The sequence below is a fragment of the Pezoporus occidentalis genome, unplaced genomic scaffold (assembly GCF_034315485.1).
Source record: "Pezoporus occidentalis ecotype Australia unplaced genomic scaffold, CSIRO_AGI_Poc_V1 ctg112, whole genome shotgun sequence".
Classification (NCBI taxonomy): Eukaryota; Metazoa; Chordata; class Aves; order Psittaciformes; family Psittacidae; genus Pezoporus; species Pezoporus occidentalis.
The window spans coordinates 18545-42702 of record NW_026912907.1 but is presented as its reverse complement, the minus strand read 5'-3'; the positions used below and the strand labels follow the sequence as shown (position 1 = coordinate 42702).

Here is a 24158-nt window from a genome sequence, read left to right as displayed (position 1 = left end):
TCAAGCCTGAGAAACAGACTGTTTAGTCTGCCCTGAAAGCCAAGAGATGCAGAGCTTGACGATTTGGCAAAGGGAGGAATGTCTCTAGAAGACCTATTGCTGGACATGCTCTGTGGTCAAGAGCACAAAGTTTTGCAGGAGGTCGGTATACTTTCCTGGTTAGCCTTATGGGTTATGAGCAAGACATAGATCATGGAGAGCTTTGTACCTGCACTGAAAAGCAACTAGAAGGCAAGGCAGCATATAATACACTCCAGCGTGACATGTTCAGCCTCCTTTGCAAAGCTGTATAAATTGCATTTTTGTACACAATCTCTTTTGGCATGAGGATTTACTCTGCTTACATGTTGACCAGAAGTCCTGCACAGGGAGCTACAGGCAGTGTTGGTTAGTACGTAGAGCATTTCTTCACGTCTAACAAGAAGTAAAATTGTGCAATGATTCTCTTCCACATCCTCTGTTACATTTTGCAGATTTTGGACGCATTTTTAAACACCGTACAAGACGGATGGAGAAGAGCTCTGAATTTCATGGTAATAGTTGTCCTAGATGCTTATTGCTGCAAGACGGTCAAATATTTTTCCTGACCAGAGCAACCACCAATTCTTGCACAATAACCCCTGCTGGGTTCAGCACTGGAGAAGGAGAATAAAAAAATTGCTAACTACATTGCACTTCCTACTTGAAAATGTTGTGCTTGACTCAGACAGAGGTTACTTTTGTTCTAGTTTTGACACTTCCACTTATTCCTGCTGCAAAGCTACTTTAAGATAAAAGCAGCGCAAATGGAGGGTCAGATGGCCTCTCAGTTTTGAACATTACGTCCTCTTCTCAGTAAGAGTGGCAGTGGGCTCTATGCCCATCCTCAGAGTTCCCAGAGGCACCCAAGAGAGAACACTAAAGTGCATCATTGCTACCTTTCACAAACCCACGTTTTCATTTAAAATTCAGCAAAACAGTAAGTTACCGTTAGCTGAGCATGTCGCCTGTACTTCTCATTTTGTTGAGCCTGTACCGGCAACGGCCCAGTGGGAAATAAAGTAAATGAGTTGCGCCATTCAACACAGCCCGACCTGTCCCGCAGCGCGCTTTGGCTGGGCGTCCATCTCGCTGCAGCACAGCTGGAGAGGGCTGGGCTTTTTGTCTGCCCTGCTGAACTCAGGGAGAAAGCCTACAGCCTTTGTTCTACCTCAGGCCATGAGATTTCTAAGCAGGGCTCCGACACCTCAATCTTCCCGCTCACGGTAGCAACGACCGACCGCGCTGCGGGGCTGCTGTTCAGCAGGACAGCGGTGCAGAGTATTGAGGGACACAGCCGGGTTGCCGGGCGTGCAGCGTGCACATCAGCAGCGCCTGCCCCTGCGCCCACACCCCGCGCCCACCCGCCCGCAGGCCTGCCCCGCTCAGCGCCCTCCTTCCCCCGGCAGCGCTGCCCGCACGGTGTCACAGCGAGCGAGACAGACCGGGGTGCGCAGGAGCCGCCCTGCCCCGGAGGGGTCCCCGTGTGGGACCGGGCGGTCGCCGGAGGCGCGGAGAAGGGGCGCCGCCCCGGCTAGCAGCGATGCGAGGCGAAGTGACCCGCCCGAGGCGAGGCGCGTCTCGCCCCCCCTCCGCGTCCCGCCACTCCGCGGCGAAGGAGCCGCCCCCAGCCCCGACCCCCCACTGTCCGGGTGCCGAGGTGGGATCCCGCCGCGCCGTCGCCGCCGCCGCCGCCGCCCACCGTCCACGGCAAGGCGGGTCGGCGGGGCCGGGGGGCGGAGGGGCAGCAGGGGCGCACGGCGGCGAGGTAGCTGGACAGCCCTCCCGGAGGAGCCCGGCCCACCTCTCCCGTGCAGGCACCCCCTCCTCCTCCCCGCCCCGAAAGAGGAACTCCCCGCCCGCGCACAGCCCGGTCGCGGCGGAGGGAGAAGCGGCGGCAGCGGCGGCAGCGCGCCCGGCCCCCTTCGCGCAGCATGGCGCAGCGGCGCCCGCCGCCCGCTGCCGCCTGAGGCGCCCCGCGGCACCGAGCCGAGCCCGCGCCCATGGCGGCGGCGCCGCCCGCCCTCAGCTGGGCGCTGCCCCTGCTGGCGGCGCTGGCGGGCGCCGGCGGCCCCCAGAGCTTCGAGCTGCCGGGGGCCCCCATCGACAACATCGAGGTGAGCAGCGGCGGCGTGCTGGTGGCGGGCGGCAGCTGCCTCTACGAGCTGCGGCCCGAGCTGCGGCTCCGCCACCGCGTGGTGCCGGCGGCGGCAGGGCAGGTCTGCGGGGAGCCCCCCGGCATGCGCAGCAACCTGCTGCTGCCCTACGTGGAGGCCGGCGGGAAGGGTGTCCTGCTGGCTGGCTGGACCCAGAAGGATGGCACCTGTGAGGTGTGGGAGCAGCCGGCCTACCGGCAGCGCTTCAACCGCAGCGAGGTGGTCAGCTGCCTGCCCGACGGCTCCACCGCTGGAGTCGTCTTCCAGCTGGCTGGCGCCTGGTACCTGGCAGTGGCGGCCACCTATTCGACTGGCAGCTATGGGAACTATCTGGGCTGCGAGCCTTCCCAGTCGGACAAGGCAACCGTCATTACGGTTCGCAGCATGAACAACCTGGAGTCCAAGGAGGAGCTGGGCATCATCAAGCGCAAGGACGAGCCTTTGCACTTCGTTGACGCTCTCCAGTGGGGGGACCACCTCTTCTTTCCCTACTATACCTTGAAGGCCAGGGCAGGCAACAGCACGGAGCCACCGAGTATGGCTGTCCTGCGCCAGCTACGCCCCTCAGAGGGTGGCCTTACTTTGCAAGGGCATGTGTATTTGGACTGCGGGTGCAGGACTCTCATTGTTTCCTCCAGCCTCGTCCGCCAGGGCGAGCGGGGCTGGTGGGTTGGTGTTTTCCTCTACAAACAGGACGCCAAGGCCTGGAATGCCACTGCTGTCTGCATCTTTGGGATGGAGGAGATGAAGGAGCAAGCCTGCGCGTCCACGCACTTTGTCATGAATGGGAATAGTTGTGTAAGTCTGGGCACTAAGCGCTTGTCCTGCACGCCGTGGTAATGCTGTTATTGTGGCTGGTGTCACTGCATGAGTCATTGGGTGTCTCTAACCTGAAGGCACATGAAGTTCATTGGGGAACTTCAGAGCTGCAACAGGTTTGTCATATCAGCCCTGGTTCCATCAGCCCTAGTGATTTCTCCAGCACTGTTTCTGAAAATCTGACCCCTTACCGGATCCTGGCATGTCATTCCCACCTACATCTTGGGAAAGACATGTCTGAGGGAGCACCTGAGGGCATCCTGGGCTGGGCCTGAGTCTCAGGCTCGCCATTCCATGTGCCTTTTTCTGGCAATGATTAGTTGTACTTTGCTGTATTTTTCATATAGGCTAGATAAAACATTTCCTACCTTATTCTGTGCATTCACATCTCCTGTCATTGCAGCTACATCAGAAATGAAAAAAAGCCCATCAGATTGACTCCTGTGTGCTGAGCTGTGTGTATTGTTATCCCCATTCTCACTAGTTACTTGCGGTTGCTTGTTTGGTGGTAGGTGTTTCCCAAACCTCCCAGGATTAGCCTTGCTCCAGAGGGCTCGCAGCCACCCCCTTCCCTAAACCCATATGCACAGCAGGCAGCAGTAGGCAATAAGTCTTTGTTGTTGTGGTTACGTTTTCCCAGGCAGTGGTATCACATGGAGATCCCCATGTCACCTACTTCTGTAACACACTCTTCAACTGCTTCCTCCTTTTGAGGGTGAGCTGGGCACATGGAGGGCAGGGTGGGCAAGGCTACCGGCTTTGCTGTGGCCTTGGTAAATAGTAAAGAAATGAACTAAAAAATAAATTCAGGAAGCTAAAAATATGATTCAGGCAAAGAAAGTGCTCTTGCAAGGCCTGCTTGTGCTTTTAAGTCACACTCAGAAGTCTTCTCAGAGCTGTGGCTGAAGGAGCAATTCTGGAAAGTGTCAGGGAGAATGGCAGGGGGTCGAGCAAGCCATCAAAAAGCAAGTTCCCCCACCATTAAGGCACTTTGCAGCTTAACCCCTGAATCCTTGCTGTGTTGCAATGGGAGTTTATTGAAAACTCTGGAAGACATGTGGTAGGTGTACTGTCACTTAGGCTTTCCAAACCTATCCCATAGCAGAGCACAGTTCTGAGATTCTTCCGAATGCAAACTACAGGAGGGCACGTGTGATTCGTTGTGCTCATCTTCCTACTGAGCTGTGAGACTATTGTCAGTGTTAGAGGACATAGTTATAAATGAGAACCCCATATGTGGGTGAAACAACTGTGCTGAAGTAAATAATGAAACTCTTACAACAGAGCTGGAGCCAAACCTTTGATTTCCAATGCCAATTTATAGCTTACTGCATGGTTTACATGCTCTCACAAGGCAGACTTGCTGAATGAATTTGAAGTCTCATCCTTACCCCAAAATGCCTATCTGCTGGCTGGATTTTTAGTTTTCATTTTTTGTTCCTTATTACTCACGGAGTTTCTTCAGGAGGTGCTTTCTGAGCTTGCAAACCAAAAAAATAAAAAACAGAAGACTCTCATGGATTTCATACAGTAAATGCAGGTAAAGCTAAGGTGGCTATTTCTGTGTTTGACCAGTGTTCCTCTCCGCCCCTCATCCCTATTGCCTCTCAATGCCTGAATATGAAAAATCAACAATCCACTTGCTTATGGATTAGTTTGATTCAGACCAGACTCCTGTAACTCCAAAGTTACTTTCATGTCCCAAAAAGCTCGTCCTTCCTGGAAATGTAAATTATATTTGGGTACAGTGCTGATGTAAAGGTGATTAAACTGTAAAGGTGATAAAAAGGATTGTGTGCTTAACATTATGTCCCTAACTATGGTGATGTTATTAATCATGATATTTTGGCACAATAAATACAGTTTACCACTGACAGGGAAGATGGATTTTGTAAGATAGCAGGACATCTGGGTGTTGTGTAGTAATATGGCCTATAACATTATGTGGCTAATTAGGTTCCCTTTTAAGCTAATTATATGTGCTTATGGTGTATAAACATAGAAATAAATGCATGTAGTTCAGCTTTAATGTTTTTCATACTACAGAAGGTTAGGCTAGGCTATTGCAGAGTAAGTTTGGAGATGACAGGCCCATATGCTGCTGCTTCTGGGTTGTTTAGACCAGATTCTTCTACTGTCTCTCACCAAATCATGGGAGTCCGTGCAAATGTGGAACATGTTCTTTTTGGACTCAGAAGCATGTAGCCTTCAGAACTGGCAGGAGGATGGTGTGCAGCACATTTCTGTCAGTGCGCAGCTTGTAGACAAACTGTGTGTAGTAGCCAGCAGTGGCTTTGGCCATAAAGGAGGGCTTTGTAGCACGGAACTGTCATGAGTAAATTGTAGTACAATGTGTAGGAATAGCAGCAAGGAACAGTGCTGAGCATGTGCTTTAAAGTCCAGTCTTTTAACAACAGTGTTGGGACTGAGCAAATGAATGTGTTGCAGTGCTGTGATTGCCTGGGGTGTAAGACCTGTACAGTGTTTGTGGTGGGTGGACCATGCTGAATGTCAGCCTGACTTTTGCATTTCAGATTACATGAAATGTAATGTAGGTTGCTGTGGGTCTTATCCTTCTTTGCTGGGTACACTTGAATTCTTTAGCTCAGGTGATGTGATGAAGTACACAGATCACAGACATGGTCTGTCAGTTTATGTAGGAATTGAAAATACACGTTTTTCACTGCAGGAATACAGTCTGTAGTCAGAATATATGTTAGAGAGTAGTGGCACTTTGTTTTCCTTCTGGCGTTGTCATTCTTCAGACTTATGTAATTATTCTGATTACCTTTAGGCAAGACATCCTCTACCTGTCTGCACTCACACAGCTGCTTGTATTTGCACTGTGTTGGCACTGGGTGTTGGCACTGTGCTTCTCAATAGTACAGAGCAAGAGGGACTTAGCCCAAGGTATCTGTGGTCCTAAATTCCCTGCTACACTACTGCTGTATGTTCTACTCCAACCTCATGCCTGTAAGGTACTGAGCTTTCTGGCCCTAACCCAATAAAGCACTTAAAGGCATATTTAACATTAAGCTATAAGTAGTTCCATCATCTTCATGCTCATGCATTTAAGGTTAAGCATGAATTCGAGTACCTCATTGGATTGGAACCAAATTGCTCCACATCCTGTAGGAACTTATTGTAGGTTCATAATCTCCTTAGCCTCTCATTGCTGCTTAGGCCAGAGTTGACAGTTGCATGAAGTTTTAGTGTTATATTTGCATCTGTTGTTGAAAGTTTGTTATTAAGATTTTTGCTTACCAACTTTATCAAAAAGTATGTGACTGCTACAAATTCTGTGGAGTTGCTCCCTGTGAGAGCTAGCCCTGTGAGAGCTAGCTAGTTCTGTTTCATGCAGTAGCGTGCAGAAAGCATTTTGTCCTAGTTGGATGTGTTTCTTCTGGACATAGACAATACTGGATTCTCAGAGACATGATCCCTAACTAGCACGAAGCAGATGGTGTCTTAGATGAAACTACTTTGAAAACATTTTGTGGATTCGTGTTCAATTTGTTTTCCTCTGTTCCACATATCTCTTAGTTTGAGTGTACCTACATGCCCGCATTGTTGAGGTGTAGGCATTAATGGACTCTCTAGTACAACCTGCATGTATGTAAGCACATCGTCCTCACAGTTTCCCTAGTTAATAAATGTGAATTTGCCAAATCTCATTCTCCATTTCTTTTCGGACAGCTGAGTACTAACAAATGTTTTTGGTGAATCACAATTGTGAAATTGAAGCTCCTTAACCAGTACATAGGGGTAATGCTGTAATTTGCCACAAACTTGCTTCAGTAGCTAGTGAACATTAAGAAAAAATTCCTTCTGTTGTTCAGTGGCTGAACAGGAGCTAGTAGAGTCTCAGATCTCTTCCAGAGATCCCAGGATCTTGTGGATCACAGCCAAGCAGATGAGTAGGAGAAGTGCTCAAATTAGAGGACATCAACAGGAGGGAGCTGTAGTATGTTACCTAACCACAGTGGCAAATCTGGAAATTAGTTTTGCCATTTAAAAAAAGTCGCATGGGAAGAAAAGGATTCTGCAGTTTTTCAGGGAGAAAATAAAAAAAAGTGTCAGGCATATACCTGTTGCTGTAGTTAATATCAAAATGTTTATTTTATGATGTGCAAAGGCTAAGGAGCTGTGATAGTTACTAAATGATAAGATGTCTTGGTTGGATTTTCGTCTGCTATTTAATGCAAGTAAAGATATGAAACAGTCTGTTCTTCCATTTCTTGCATTTTTCAGTGGGTGATAAATATGTGGGTTGGTATATGCCCCTTAATTTATTGAGCTTAGTTTGGAATCCGAGGACAAATCTTAGCTGTTAAAACCTCTGCTGAAGTGAGATTTTGAAGTCAACAGAGCCACATCAGTTTAATCACGGACATTAATTTTCAGGAGTGACATTTGAATTTGTGTGGTAACTCATTCCAAAATGATTCATGGTCTTTTACAGAGTTCTAAATATCATTTGGTATCAAAATTGATTCTGTAATTAATTTTCTAGTAGCAAAGTCATCTCCTGTGTATTACCAGACTGCTAGTATTTCACCTGATGTTTGATAGATCTCTAGAGTTAATGTTTCTGAAGTGAATAGTTCTCTCTGATTACAATGAGTTTTCAGTTCATCCCTGTTCGGTGTGAGGAGTAAACCATAGGAGACTTGTAAATTCTCACACTGCCAGTAAAAAGAGTTGCTTTTAGTCTTCTGACTTCACCAGGTGTTCTTACTGGAAACTTCTGAGAATCTGGGGCTTCTTGAACACAGGTATTTGCTTCCTAGGAATCACCAAGTCTCTTAGGTTGGAAGGAACTTCAGAGGAGGCCTCCATTCCAGCCCCCTACTCAAAGTAAGGTCAGCTCTGTGATCAGGCAGGTTTGCTCTGGGCTTTGTCCTGTTGGATCTTGAAACTTCCACAGGTGGAGACTGCACAACCTCTCATCTTAATTGTCCTCCTAGTGATGTATTTTAATCTCCTGTCCAGTAGAAACCACCCCTGTTCCAGTTTGCATCATTACATACATCTAATCCTGCATGCAGCTTATTCCTGGGTCTGTTTCTCTGGTCCCTCTGAAATTGTCTCTTCTGTAGGCTGAACCAGCCCAGTTCTTTCAGCCTTTTCTCATGGGGCAGATGCTCTGGGCTCCAACCATCATGGTGACCAGCCACTGAAATCCAGTTCATCAAGATCAGTGCTGTACAGAGGGTGCAAGAACTGAGTACAGTATCCTAGATAGAATTGAACATGTGCCAGGCAAAGGAGAATAATTGCTTTCCATGATCAATCTGGGCATTCTCCTCTTGATACAGCTCAGGGTGCTGTTAACCTTTGCTGCTGCATGGCTGTCCTATTCAGCCTACTGCCCTCCGGGACCTCCTCAGCTTGTACCATCACAGGCGGTTAGACCATTCCAGGTGCAGGACTTTGCATTTGTCCTTGTTGAATTTCTTGGGGTTCTTGATCCATTTCTGCGGCTTCTTTAGGTCCCTCTGAATGGCAGCCCTGCAGTCAAGCACATCAACTCATTTTGGTATCATTCAAGCTTAACCCAGAAGCTTTCACTGTCTTCCTCCAGGTCATTAATAAAGATACTGAGCAAGACATGTCCCAGGACAGGTTCCCTGAGGAACTCCACTTGTAACCAGTGACTAGATAGAGTACAAACCATTAACCAATAGCCTTTGAGCCTAATGATCCATCAATTTTTTTCAATGCATCCAGTAGTCCTACTGTCTAAACTGTTAACATCTCGAATACAAGGATGCTGTGGGAAATGGTGTCAAGAGCCTGGCTAAAGTCAGAGTAAATGACATCCGCTGTTCTCCCCTTCTCCACAAATTGAGTCATTTCATCACAGAAGGTGGTGAACCACTAAACTATGTCCCTAAGTGCTTACATCTACATATCTTTTAAATCCCTTAAATTGCTCAGGTGTGATTTATCCTTGGTGAATCCATTCTGGCTTTTCCTAGTCACTTTCTTCTTCTTGTGTCCAGAAATAGCCTCCAAGAGGATTTGCTCCATGATTTTTCCAGGGAAGAAGTGAGACTGACCAGTATGTAGTTCCTAGGTTATCTTTGGCTTTTTTGAGGATGAGTACAGTATTTGCCTTTATTCAGTTGTTTGAGACTTCCCCTGATCTCCACAACTTTAGAAATATGAGAGAATGGCGTTGCAATGTCATCAGTCTCTCAGCATCTTTTTAAAGATCCCATCTGGTCCCCCTGACACTTCCATAAGCTGAGATTTCTTAAGAGATCCCTGGCTTAATCCTCTTCCACTACTGGTACTTTCTCTCTTGAACTCTGGGTTGAGGGGACCACAAAACCTTGCTGGTGAAGTCCAGAGCCTTGTCTGAATCCATTGTAAGTAAATCACCTGACCTATTAAGCAGCTGATGCACATTTTCATTGATTATTCTTTTATTGCTAAGGTGGTGGTAGAAGCTATTCTTGTTGCCCATAACATCCGTAACGAAGTTTTAAGTTGACAAGCAGGTATTCTTTGTTCTGGAGACGGGAGACACAGGTGATAGCTCCACCTAGCGTGTGTCTCCCTAATTGCCACACAACTCGTCCTTTCATAGCCACTGGGCATACGTACATATTCCTGAGGCTACGTATGGATTACATAATTTTCCAGAAAGTTCTTCGCATGCGTACAAAATTGTGGTGGTGGTCTCTGAGGGTCATTTACTTTTTCCAACAATCTTCATCACTTCTGGCAGCCTTTGAAGCACGCGCAGTAGATGCTTATACCAGCTTAATTGGTTTGTTAACACCACAGACATAATAATCCTCCTGCCCTTCTACTTATCAGTTAGCTTAGCTGCAGCCCATCCTGGACACCTGCCATTCCCAGATACTCCTTATCATTGCGTCCTGTTCTTCTAGACTGTTTTTTCTTAAAACTATGTCAACTAGAACGCTTTATCATGTGTAAGAATTCTCAGTATGTTCTCTAGCTGTACTCTATTTTCTTTTTCTATGTATCATGCACCTCAGTAATTTTCCATTGCTACTGTTACAAAGCAATCAAAATTAACATTACTTAAAACTAATTCTAAAGGTTTATATATTCCATTTTGTGCCCCCCTTGTCTCACTTGCCAGCTTCAAAACCGGGTGAACTTGAGCTTTCCTAACACCATTCCTATGGGTCCAGGCAGTTCTTCCTTAGTTGTTTGTTTCTGTTTTCAACACAAAGCTGCCTGGTCTCCAGCTCTGTACTCTGCTGTTCACCACCTTCAGGATGCTGAACTCAGTTATTTCACAGTTATTGCAGTGAAGGCTGCTATTGATGATTACATCTCCAGTCAGTTCTTCCTAGTTTGTGAGTAGCAAATCCAGAAAAGCACCACCTTTCACTGACCCTGTAGGGTTAACAAAGCTTGGGGTCCCATCTCATTCACTTTGCCCCCAGAGCTCTGTAGTTCTGATGTGCACTAGGCAATGTCTTTAGTGTCTGCATAGATGTGCAACAATGGGTAGTGGTTCAAGGAATGGAAAATCATTGTCAGTCTCTGCAGTGCAATGGATTCCATGGATTCCACCCCCACCCCCCCCCAAAAAAAAAAAAAGGAAACCTGTTGTAACAGCATGGCTGTTTAGCAGATGTGTGTATTCATCTTTCACAGGAAGGAACCTCCAACTAGAGTCACCCCTTGCTTCTTCTTGCTCTTTGGTAATGCTTTGTTCAAGCTCAGTTGACTTCAAAGCTTCCCTTAACACTTTACCAATTCTATAAACTTAAATCTGAGGATGGAGAAGGGGCATTTCTGCTGCTACAGGAAGTCACAAATTTCTAACCTCTCCATCTTGGCTCAAGCATTGCCTCTGACTGTCTCTCCTGTCTTGCACCATAAGGCTCAGGATCTTGCCTCTGCAAGGTCTCTGTGAAGACCCTGCTATGCAGTGCACAAATTAAAAAAACTCCTGGAAATAAAATCTGGGACCAGTTCATCTCCTCATTCCTTAGCCCTAATAAAGGCTCACTGCATGCACCAGTATTTAAGTTTGTTATGTTCTGATATAATAATAATCATTGATGCAGGTGGTTGAAGGGTGGTGAAGTTAAGAAACAAGAATGAGCTTCCAGAAGTTTTTTCCCCTAGAAAAAACATGTATGTATTGTTCTAGTGTTGACTAGTCTTGTGTCCTTTTGTATAGCTGCATCTGTTCATTCACTCTGATGCTCAAACCCTTAATTTTCACTTTTTGGCCAGCTGCAATATGATGAGGGCTCTGCAAGCTAAAAATGCTGCCCTTCCCTCTGAGGCATGCAGTGTAAAATAATCAGGAAGAAATCAAGACAGAAAGTAGGAGTGTGAATATGGTTGCTGCAGCTGGAATCATATGGAGATAAATCTGAAAATGAGATGCAAAATGAGTATAAATACCTTTCATGCCAATAACCAAACAGTATAGTGGAGTGAACTTAAAAGCAAAATGTAGGTTGACTCAGGAAATCCCTAGGTTTAGCTGTGCACATCAAGATTTTGAGGGACTATAGAATAGAACAGAGGGTAGAACTGAACAATTAAAAAAAAGAAAGGTCTTCTAGAACAGTGTGGAATTTTCTTTTGCTTTTCTTGGTTTAATATGAGCCTGAAAATGTTACCGGATAGGAAGATAGATGATCATGGAGATGAGTGACTCTTCAAGTACAAAGGAAGTTTAGACTGTAAATCATTTTAAGGATGGATTTCACTGTGAAAGGTAAAGCTTGGGAAGGCCCTACAGTGCTCTAACCCCATTAGTCGCAGTGGAAGAGGTAAAGGGCTTGTTAAAAAAATAAATGCACATGGAAAAGGGGTGACAGAAGGGTGGAAGCAGCAGCTGCACCCTGGAGGGAATGGGCAAGCTAGAGAAATAGGTTGCAGAAGCGAGAAGGAAATTTTTGTTGTGACTGCCCACCGTCTGAATTCCCCTTCTTCTTTTCTGTATTAGCTCAACGTTGCATTGACCCTCCCTCTAGCAAGCAGAATGAGGGGAGGAGGCTTCCACACTTGTCAGTATTGGTTCTTCAGTCAGATGAGGAGGGTGCACTGATATGACACTAGTTATTTTACTAGTATGTGGGTCAAAATAAAATCTGGCAGCAAAGCTTTTCAGAGACTGGGTGAGTCCTTTGCTCTTCTGTGATCTGATTGTACAGCCCGCAAGGAACCTGGGGGAGTTTGTTTTCCTTACACTACTACACCATGCACTGCAGAAAAAAAGAAATCCTAATTCTCATGGAAATGAAAGCCTGACAGCTTCACCTTCACACTCCTTAATGGGAGAGAAGGCTCATTGTGTGTGCCAGTGCAGGAATTCTGTTACCTTCTGATCTAATAGAAGAGTAAGTTAACTTCCCCCCCCCCAAAATGCTCACAATCTTTTTTTCCCTCCCATATCTAAAATAGACCTCCATGGTACTAAAGTTTCATAAATGGGTTTTACTGAAGTTCTGTGCCAGTAAATGGCAATTCCAGTATCTTTTTCCTGCTGCATGGAAAAAATAGTATCTTTAAATATGAAAGTTAATCAAGTCTTCTTTTATTCCAAGTGGCTGTTCTGGCAAGCTAATTAAAATAATTCAGATGACTGAAAAAGATTTTAATTGATTTAGGATTGCAGTTTAGAAAAAAATCTGTTTCTATGTGAAAGAGTTTTTGGGGTTAAGCCAGCATCCTAGCATGCAAGACAGTTGAATTCAGCTGTTACTGTGTCATGGATGCGCTTCATAACTTTGAGAAATGCCTTCACCTTTCTGCAAAATGTCAGTTTTAATGGTCCATTCTCATACCTTGTTTTTTCTGTGTGTGCATTTAATTGAAATAGGTTCTTGCACACTCAGAGGGTTCCTCTAGGTTTAGAAATCTATCCTTGAGGCTGAGATTCTGGACTTTGTAAGATGACCCATAGGGCTTTTTCCCAAGGACCTAGTCTTACCTGAGCTCTTGCCCCCTGTCTCTCCATGCCTGACACTCCTTTGGGCCAGCACTGGTGCCCATGCAGCCACATGTTCATGTGATGAGGAGAATGGCTCAAATGAACATTTAGGTACACAGGTAGATGGACTTACAGGTAACTCTCTAGCCCTTAACTCGGTCCTTAACTCTAGTCCTTAATTCAGCTCACTGGAAAGCATTATACTAATAGAAGGGAAGGGGAGGTAAAGTTGTCTGGGATTGAACCTGTTTGGAGAGCAGATGGTATCACCCTTTTGGCAGTATCTGCCATGGAGATTGACTTGAAGCAATTAGAGGATTGCAGAGCTGAGTTACTGCTTATTAGGGAGATACTTTGGCTTGTAGGGAGTTTGTGGCAGAGACCACCTCTCACCTGGCAAATGACCTTATTCTCACACATCAGGGCTTCCTTTCAGCAATCATCTTTTGTTCATCTGCAGTCAGGGTTATTTGGTTTGTTTTTTTCCTTCCACAAGATACAGAGATTTCCTGCGCAGTGTTTTCTTTCATGAGCTGCTTACGTGTGATTGCCACTTTACTTCCTCCAGCTTGGATGGAGAATTGTAGGTAGCATGTTGATTTTAAAGTTTACACAAGTACCTTTACAAGCTCCCTGACATGGACTTTATACTGCTTTATCTAAATTTTATGTTGATGTAATACACAAGTCTCCACTTCCTTTAGTGTAAAGTCGGAAACCAGAAAGTAGAGGATGAAGCTCAGCATTTTTTTGACATAAGCACATACAAATGTCTGTGTGCTTGAAGTGGCTCCTTTCTTCAGCATATTTGCATGCCTTTAAAAATGATTACTGAGTGTATCTGTAGCCTTTCGTGGTAGGTTCAGTGAGGTGATGAGTTCTTCATTGAGAAGAACTAGCAATTCAGAACCCAAGGGCTATGTTCAAAAAAAGAAAAATTCGATCGCAAAGTAACTTGCTGCTGTTAGGCCAAGTCTGTGTCCCACTGAGGTCAGTGGTTTAGCTGCAGTAGACGTGATCTTTATCACAGATGTGACCAGTTGCCATGTATTAAAAAAAAGAAGTCATTTCATGTGCCATTTCCAATGATACGTTGCTCTGAAACTGTGTCAGAGTTAAAATGATATCCTAAGTGTTGTGTAAAGCTGAGTTCTCTGCGAATCTTTCAGGGGATTCTTTTTCTTAATGTTTTGCAGTATACATAGATGATTTTGTGATGGTTTTTTCTTATATCTGATTTTCAGGAGGCACGATCAATCAAGAAATTACCTACCTTGATTCACTCTGGTTTAGTGGCTGTTTATGGCACGGTTGTTTTGAATCAGATAGTTCTCTTTTTGGGAACAGATGATGGACAGTTACTGAAGGTAAGATGATTGTGGTGGTTCTCCATTTCTCTGTCGACTGCTGCTGTGTTCAAGTGGGTAAATGTTTCCTGGTTTAGGCACTGTATTATAAACAGATACAGTCCCCTGAATCTCTATTTCTTTCTTGTTCGTTTGTGAAGTAACTGTTGTGTTGTTACTTGGAGAGCAAACTTAACTTTCAGAATCAATTATGTACCCTGCTTCAATTTCATTGAAACATTTCATTCAACTGCTAGTACCCACAGTGTCAATTTATGGACTGTCTTTTGTTTCCTTCCTTATTTTGATTTTCCAGGAGAAATATTAAATATTGTTAGATTTTGGAAGCATATTTGTTTGTTAGCCTATCTGTATGATGTGAATAGCTGTCTGTTAGAGAGAAAAGTCTTTGCTTCTGAGTAGTTGACATATTCTAGCTTAAATCAATCACCTGGAAGTGAAAGTCATCTTATCTCATTATTAAACTTTTCAGCTATCCAGTAGAATGTCTTTTATGCTTGAATTTTTTACTGGGTTTTGCAAGAATGTGTATTTCCTGTCTACACTGCAAAGGGTGACTCTAATTTTTGGTTTTAATAAGCAGACACTTGGAGAAGAATATAGTAGAGAGCTTGAAAAGCTTTTGCCCACTTGATTTCATTGTGCTTTTAGTAATGAAAAATGGAGAAGAGAAGGCTGCATGGAGACCTCATAGCAGCCTTCCAGTATCTGAAGGGGGCCTATAGGGATGCTAGGGAGGGACTCTTCATTAGGGACTGTAGTGACAGGACAAGGGGTAATGGGTTCAAACTTAAACAGGGGAAGTTTAGATTGGATATAAGGAGGAAATTCTTTCCTGTTAGGGTGGTGAGGCACTGGAATAGGTTGCCCAGGGAGGCTGTCAATGCTCCATCCCTGGCAGTGTTCAAGACCAGGTTGGACAGAGCCTTGGGTGAGATGGTTTAGTGTGAGGTGTCCCTGCCCATGGCAGGGGGGTTGGAACCAGATGATCTTAAGGTCCTTTCCAACCCTAACTATTCTATGATTCTGTGATTCTATTCTAAATGGAAGTCTTCCATGTCTCCTTAACACCATAGAGGTCATGAACATATCTCCCTTTTTTAGTCGTGTTTATGGAAAACCTTCTGTCAATGTTGGTATGCTTGTTATGTTGCAAAATAAATTTTCTGAGTCTCTGGTTCTCTTGAATTCTATATGAACAGTGGTAGAAACCTGTAGAGTTGGGCAAGGTAAGAAAAAGAAATACCATCTCAGATGTATACTCACAGAAACCACAAAGAACATTCTGTTCTGGAGACAGTTGTCAGTAACGTGCATAAGTTCCTCTTTACATTATGGGTCTCTGGATGTTAATTTATTTCATGAAGGCTAATACTTTCTCCATTTGTAGGACTGTGTAGCACATTATGACTGGGATATAGGCGTATCTTCTGCATTGAGTTTCCGCATCAATCAGGAACATACTCAGTGGAAGTGATATTTCATATACTAAACCAGTGCCAGATTCAGTGCAAAATGTGTCTAGCATGGATTTGGTTAAAAATCTGTTGTGGAGGTCTTTTCCTCCATCTTTCTGCAGCGTGAAAGCCAGTGCAGTAGGTGAATTGAATCAGGGCACAGGAAATCACCTCAGAAGCTTTGATGTAGCTGAAATTATGCTTTTATTTAAAATGCTAACTGATCAGTAAAAGGACTTTTGAATAATTCGATTTTATGTGTTTCAGGCTATTCTTAATGAGGATATGGAATCTAATTGCCCAGAGATTTTATATGAAATTAAGGAAGAAACCTCCATTTTCCCCAAACTTCGACTTGATCCAGTAGATAACAACTACATCTATCTGTCCTCTGCCAATAAGGTAAGTACAGTATTAAATTAAATAATAAATTCCAGCTAACTGCTGCTTTAAGGATTTCTGTCACTTTATGAGTGAAGCACCAGTTTGGGTCAGAGTTATGCCTTAAAATACTCAAACTACAGTTTCTAACTTTACATCTACTTTATGTTATCTAAGTTTGGGCTGCACTTCTGTAGAGCTCAGAATAGCTGAATAGGTGTATTGTGCTGCCCACTGATCCAGAAACACCCTTAATTCATGCTTAATACGTCGTTCTGTTGAGAGAGTCCTTGTTTCTCTTTTTTCCTGGAGGCATCATGCAGAATCAAGCTAGGAGTAAGAAACAAAACTTGTAGACTCTTTGGAGACAGAGTTCCTCTGAATTAGTAATCCAGGTATTGGCAGGTCAGGGTATGCTAGTTCTTAATGGGGAGAAATCTCTTAATTTGAGATGGAATTAGTTCTTTAGTTTAGAAGTTTTAGTTCTGTTGAAATCGATGATAAAATTCCTATCATCTTCAGTTAGGCCTAGATTTTAAAACAAAACCACAATCAGAAGTGATTAATGTCTGCAAAGTGAGGTGAAGGAGTTCAGCAGTCACTGGAGCTACTGCATGTGGGCAGGCATCTCAGAGCTGCATGTTAAGCAGAGAGCTTCTCGCAGGAGCTGGTGCAGTTGTTGCTGCCTGTCCTGCATCAGGGCTACTGAGCATCAACTCAGCATATTCCTTTGTCTCACCAGCAGTGGGGAAGATGGCAGTGAAAACGTAAGGTTTGTCTGTCCATCTTAGCTGGACAAGATTTTACCCAGCACTTGGTTACCTTTGTTTACAGTTAAATCCCTTTTCCGGTAGTGAACATAGCATTTTAACATGCTGTATGAGTGGGTAAGTTGGTAGGAGAACTCCTGACTGAAATAACCTGTTCATCAAAAATGCATAAGGGATCAAAATTTCAGTCAAAAGTGTATGTAGATATTCAAAGTAACGACTTTCATTTTCTATAGCTTTGGTAAAGGAGTTACAGAGGAACAACAGCTTTTAGGAATAAATGCCTCTCTGATCATCTCTTGGAGCTTACATAAGGCTTCTACACTGTCTTTGTTAACTTGCTAGTAGTCTATGATGTTGGGTGGTTTCTGAACTGGTCATCTCGCATGCCTTCAGATAAATTGAATTTTACAAGGTACAGCTGAAAACCCCAGTAAATATAGTTTTGCAGAAAGCCATGTATCCTCGTTGCTTTTTCAAACAGTAGGAACTTTTAATTCTTATAAGTTTGTAAAAAAAAAAGGTTTGAATAAGGAATATTTTTCTAAGATTATTGATTAACATTGTGATTAATAACAGTTATTTGTATTCAATATTTGTAATCAGCTTTCTCTTTTTCTTTTTCCTTTCCTTTTCTGAAAATGGCTGGCTAGGATATTCAAGCTGAATGTACAAGTATAGCTACATACAATATAGCTGCAATTATTTACATTTATTTATTGAAATGGCATTTTCATGCATGCTAAGTAGTTGCATGTATTTGTTCTAGTGTGCACATGCAGGAACCTGACATGGTGATGCAAACACAGATGCATTTTGTTTTGTGCATGCATTTTTGGATGCACCTTCATCAGTCATTTAATAATCTCAGTTTTGGTGAGAGGAAAATGGTGTTCTGCTAAGCAAAGCATCATTTGTAAAATATACCTCTTTTCTATTGTTATCTATAATTCACTATGCTAATCAGTCTTTCTTGCATTAATCTGTCCATGCTGGCCTTTGAGTAATAGAACCAAATTGTCATTATCAGAAGTGTTTCATCATATGATGGCAAAATACAGCGTGTGTAAAATAGGCTGCATATTTCTATCCAAAGGTCTTCTGACAGAGGGGAGTCCATAGGGAAACTTCCCCAGCGGGATTGTGCTTGGTTGCTGTCAGATTTTTAATGGTAACCCTCAATTTCCTGCTTTATGGAGGCTATTTTAATTCAGTGTGTTATTGCGTTCTTTGGTTTTAGGTGAGAAGAATACCAGTTGCAAATTGCAGTAGATACATTTCCGAGCAAGAATGCTTATCTGTAAAGGATCCGTACTGTGGGTGGTGTTCTTTGACTCAAAGGTATTATTTTTTGTATTTTAGACTTTCATGTAAGAGGAATAAACTATCAGTCAGTGTACATTTTGGCTGCCTTGGGGCTATTCAGCATCAGAATTATGTATCTAGTGAATTTTTATGGAATCAGTTATAGCCATAAATGTAAGACACTTTATTGTCATGTGAAAGGGAGCTCTGCACCTTTTAAAGACTATGTTAACCCTCAGATTTTTGAGACCTAATCATGGAATATATGTTGGGCTAAGAAGAAGAAATTACTTTGTTTATAGAACAGCTGGTTTTGCTTTCCAGGTTGATAGATAAAATTCTGTACTCATGCTTGAAGTATCATAGCTGGGAGCAACTTGCATGGGTGAATGGGGAAAGAGTGCTCAGTTATCTTAAGTATTCATAGTTCCTTGCTTTGGAATCACCGTCTTTGGTTTAGGCCAGAGGAGAATTTCTTTCTAAGTGTTTCATCCCCGCATTTGAGTCATTAGTTTCGCCACTTTCTTTGAAGCAGATTTGAAAGCTGTTGCATGTCTTTGGCCTGGACTGAAGAAATTCCTGGGTCATCAAGCCTCGTGTTGCAGTTGCAAGCAACCACATTATGTCAACTTATTCATAAACTAATCCTAAATTTAGATATGCTTTTTGTCCTTCCTGACCTGGTTGTGTGGCTGCGAGTCTCATTTTCCTGCTGGTTAAAATCTCTCTGCTCTTTTTCATTATGTGTAAGTTCATGGACAGGTTATACTCATTTGCTCTGGTGCTCACATCGCCTGGGCTTAAATATGTGATCCCCCCTCCCTCACACATCCTCAGTGTTACTGCAGAAGCAGTCTCTTTTTTTCAATTCTCTTCTGATGTGCTGAAGCAGCTAACGTCACTAGTATCTTTTCACATAAGATTCTCTTTTCTTAACTCCGTCCGCTTCAGTAGCCCTTCTGTGGAGTTTATGCAACCTTTTAAGATAAAGATGGCCAGAACTAATTATCGTAGTATTCCAGAAGAAATATCAGCTGTGCCCTGCTCAAAGGTGTTTAATCAGTCTGTCCAGAAGGCACCTTACTTAGTGTGTCCTTGGATTACAAACGTCTTTTTCATGACAGCATCACATTGATGGGCCACAGTCACCCATCATCAAATAATGCCCCAGGTCATTCTCTTTCTTTGTTTTCTTTCCATCTGATGAGTTTCCACTCTATAACACATACGGGTTGTGAGATTTTTATTGCTCTAGGTGCATGTTCTTGTACTTTATACTTTGATATGTCATCCCATTTCAAGGTTATTCAAGTTTTTCTGTGATTCTCATCTTCCTCTGCATGGTAATGTTCCCAATTTTGTATCATCAGCAGATGTCGACAGTGTAAACTTTCTTTAATGTCAGCTTATCAGTGATTAAAACATTAAACAAAAGTGGTTGTAAGATTGATTTTTGAGGAAATCCACTAGTAGCCTTCTTTTAGAAAGTTAATATGACCCATTTTGGAAGTGTTCAGGGCCAGGTTGAATGGGGCTTTGAGCAACCTGGTCTAGTGGAAGGTGTCCCTGCCCATGGCAGGGGGCTTGGAACTATATGGTTTTTAAAGTCCCTTCCAACCCAAACCATTCTATGATTCTATGATTTTGGTTTGTTTTGGTGTTAATGTGGTTTTGCTTATTTTTTTTGTGTTTGCAAAATTAGTTACTAGAAGAGAGTATACTGTAATGTCTTTTCTTCAAACTCTTTTTTTGCTACCTTGTTAGAAACTGTATATGTTACAGTGCTAACTTTTTTAGTTACCTTATAAAGAGTTGTGAATAACAGTTATTAGTCAGTAAATCCCCTGTTATGAGGGGAATCACCAAAAGTTTCCATCTGGTTGAAACAGAAACAATTTATTCTTTTGAAAAAAAAAAAAATTACTATAATATGAATCTTGTTCAACACCCACGTAATTTTTCACTCTGAAGTACTTGGCATCATTAAATATTTGGTTTTGTGAAGAGAGAGCACTGAGTGAAGCTTTAGAAAAATAAAACATGGTTTTAGACTATATTTTAATTCAATACATCCATCCATGTCCACTAAAACAATATATTCCGCAATAATTTTGAGATCAATGATATGTTTTGAAATTTAACGGGAAATAAATTTTATATTAAATATGCCCTCCATTTTTAAAATAAAACTTCCCAGAAGTGCTTGATTTTAAAGACTGTGTCAATACAAATCCAGTATTTTGATGAAAAAAATCTACACATCTTACTGCCAGTGAAAACAATATGAAACAAAATGTTTCTACTGTTCCTATTTCTACTCTTTCTTCCATAGGGACAAATATATAAATTCTTTTTTTCACTTACAATCATTCAAAACAATTATTCATAGCATTTCATAGCATAGATTCCTCTCAATGTTTATAGATTTTCTCTAGATGAATCAGATTTACCTAAAGTATGCTGAAGTTATTCCAATACAAAGCACTAATGCTTTACATTTATTTTCCATATGGAAATAACGTGATATGCCTCATTTATCTGCTATGACCAGACCCACTTTTGAATTTGGTCAGTGTGCATGGCATCTGTGGACTTCATTCAGGGGCTGGCACCCTGAAAAAGGAAGCCAAATCTTTTCCTGAAGCTGTATTCTCGCTCCATGAGGAAATCAGTATGCTTTAGCAGGGCAGGCAGGGCAAACTCAGTAGGCAATGTAGTTAATACAAGATTAGTGAAGCAGAGACTTCAGTAAATATGAATGAACCAGTATGCATAGGTATTGTGTTATCAAAATAAAAGGAACTCGATCCCAATTGTGAAGAGGAACCCTTAGCTGTATAAAGAACTAGCTTGCTGTAAAAGGTTAAAAAGCATCTTTACTCTGCTTTTCACTGTATACATATCTATGTATGTCTGAAATCTGATCATAGGATTTCATACCTTCATACTTCTGTAGGTTCTGGTCCAGTCCAGCTTTTCAGGAAAGCCAGACATAGCAGCTGTCTGAGTCTGTATGTTAATTTTCAGAACCATGTGGTTCTCAAATAATATTTATCTGTTATATTCATTCCAGTGTGCTTGCAAACAGTGTCAGTTGTCTAAAAATAGGGAAATAATAAAATAATCTCATCTTTTGGTGAGTGGAATTCATATTATTCTTGGCCTGTGCAAAGTTATTGCAAGAATTTATACTGAGGGGCATCAGATACTCTACTACTCCCTTTGTGACTGCTTCCTATGAAATGGTTGTTCTCCAGAGCACATTGTTTGATTGTTAAGGGTCAGCTTTTAGAGCAACAAAAGGCACATTTTTCCTGGTATGAAGACAAGCATGACCCTGCATCCTGGGTGGCAGTACTTTTTTTGCCATATACTCTTAGATTATTCATTGTAGACTGAGGGAAACAAGTTCATTTCCCTCAGGCAGTCTAAGGCAGCAAATAACTTTGTCCTAGGACAGTTTTATATATATAGCTTCATGCATAGTTTTCTTTTTTAATATTTTAGTATTGGTGTCATTGAAATGCATACACTTGTTTAGTTCTAAAGATTTTAAGTGTGTTGCCTTGCATCCTCAATATCACCATTTTCAGCCTGTCAGAAACTGTAGGATGTCTCTTTCCTATGTGTCATTGCCAGTGAGAGTTACCTATCTGTACATATCCAAGCATCTGGTTTCTGCACAGCTGTTGACTACAGATCCCATCTTCTGTGGTTCTTAAACTGTAGTGTTGATGGACCTTTGTGATCTCAGTAACGTGAAGAGAGATAAGAGACTGAAATTCATCCTACTTGAGACAGTTCAAAATATGCAAGGCATAGTCTCAGTTTCTTACAGTATAGTTATGATCTGAATGTATTCAGATGCAAAGCCCTGCCAGGTTCTTGTGCAGCAGGAACTCAGTTTCCTGAGTAAGACCACAAAGGAAGTGACCTTGTGCTTAACTGCATTCCAGTTGCCAACATCGTGGTCTAGAGAAGATGGCTTTATGGTTTCTATAGTTTGTGGGGTTGTTTCAGACATTTTGGAAAGAGGTAGATATTTTTCTTGGAAGTCATTCTTGTATTGTTCCTTCTGGAGAGAAAACTCATTGTTTGTGAAATTCCTTTATACAGCGAGCTCCTCATAAAAAAGGCCCATGCTTTGCAAGTGTGTTCTTGTTTCTATTTTTGAATGAAGGAATAGTTCATTAAGGTGCATGTTACTGATCACATGACAGAAGCTATACATTCTTCTGCATTTGGTAGAAAAGTAGTAGTATTAAAACAATATTAAATGTTACATTTATAATTATTCAAGCTTAGTATTTAAAATAGTAAGATGCATGCATTAGCACTTGTTTTTAGTTGCTAGCTATATGAAGTTGCTTGGAGTTAATCTATGGATTCTTCATTACCTGTACACAGTTAGTGAACACCGCAGACAGTATTTTAAGGATTCACCCTTCAAACTCAGTGATTTCAGAATTTGTATGCCTGTGTTCTCTTTTGCTTATCATGTTATTAATATATGTCGTCTTTATATTACTTGTGTATTGCAGTGTTTCCTCATTCTTCCTTAATTTTCTGTTGTGTAGTTTCTGTTTCCTACAATTTGCCATCTATAACATTATTATTTACTTTGTGCCATCCTACTTCTGAAATGGATTTTATTCTTGAAGACAGAGAAATCTATTTTGAACTGCCATTTCAAATTCGGTGTTTTGTAACCAAGTGCACTGACATAAAAGGGAGAGATTACCATTCAGTTCAGTGGGCGACAGAGTGGATTAGGAAGGGGGATGCATCTCATCAACTATTCACATTCATAGCGTAGCTCTACATCTGAGCTTCACCCCCATCTCCTCTCATACTCATTGGAGAGAAAAAGCAGCTTCTATAGTATGATTCATTTCATTTTGAATGAATGTCTAAAACAGGATATGTGAATTGCACCCTGAAAGAGCATATTTCTTCCCACTGACTATAGAGGGAACTGGGGTGGATCAGATCTAGAGATGTACAATGGAGCAGTCAAGTTGGGGTTTATGAATTCCATCCCAGGCTATGAAGCCCACAGTTGCTGGCCAGGCATCTAATATTTGTTTGATTCCCATTGACTTAATGAGGACCCTAAAGCATATATCAATGCATTGTAATTTATTTTGATAAACAGATTTTACTGATTGTTTTCCTGAAGCTTTTTGTACTTATAACCATATTCCTGTGAAAAATCAATAGTGTTTGTGTAAAAAAATCAATAGTGTTTGTGTTAAAAAATCTATATTGTTAAATAAGTTACCGTATTTGAAGTCAAAGGCATGATAAGGATGAAAATTACATATAATACATATAATATGTATAATATATATATGTCTATCTGAATATATACATGTATACATATACATATATGTATATATACATATATACATATAATACATATAAGGAGGAAAATTACATATAATTTTATGTATACTTTTAGGTGCACATTGAAAGAAAATTGTACACATTCAAACAGCATAAAGGGTTGGTATAACATTTCACATGCACATGATAAAGATCTGAAAATCCACCTAAGTTTCCCTGCCAGAAATCAGGTATGTACACCCAGTTTTATGCATGTTTGTTTATTGTGACTTAAAATATGTCATTTTGTCACGTATTGCAGCTTCCCTTCTTTTGTCACCATGTTCCATGTGTTAGTCTCTCTTGTCTGGACAATTGGCTAATGTATTGGAAATCCCAATAAGTTGAATGTGTCGATCAGATAGATGTTTTCTTCCTCTTGTATAAAACCTATCCTGAAGCTATACTTCATGATGTTAAGTCAAAAATTCACCCTGCTGACAAAGGCAACATTTTCATTATATCACTTGTCAGCTATTTTAATATTTCCAGTGACAATATATCAAATGCATTATGTAAGTTTTGAGCTTCGTAACAAGTTACAAAGCATTCACTGG

General features: G+C 42.1%; 1 protein-coding gene across 1 annotated transcript in view; it reads left to right on the top strand.

Annotated features, from left to right (window-relative positions):
- The first annotated feature begins 1994 nt into the window (after positions 1-1994).
- The window catches only part of PLXNC1 (plexin C1), a 37513-nt gene continuing 15349 nt past the window's right edge, over positions 1995-24158 (top strand). The window contains exons 1-5 of the mRNA XM_062633301.1: positions 1995-2972; positions 14181-14303; positions 16028-16162; positions 18152-18252; positions 23678-23792. Of these exons, the coding sequence (XP_062489285.1) occupies positions 2022-2972; positions 14181-14303; positions 16028-16162; positions 18152-18252; positions 23678-23792 (1425 nt within the window). The 5' untranslated portion in view covers positions 1995-2021. The remainder of the gene's footprint in view (positions 2973-14180; positions 14304-16027; positions 16163-18151; positions 18253-23677; positions 23793-24158) is intronic.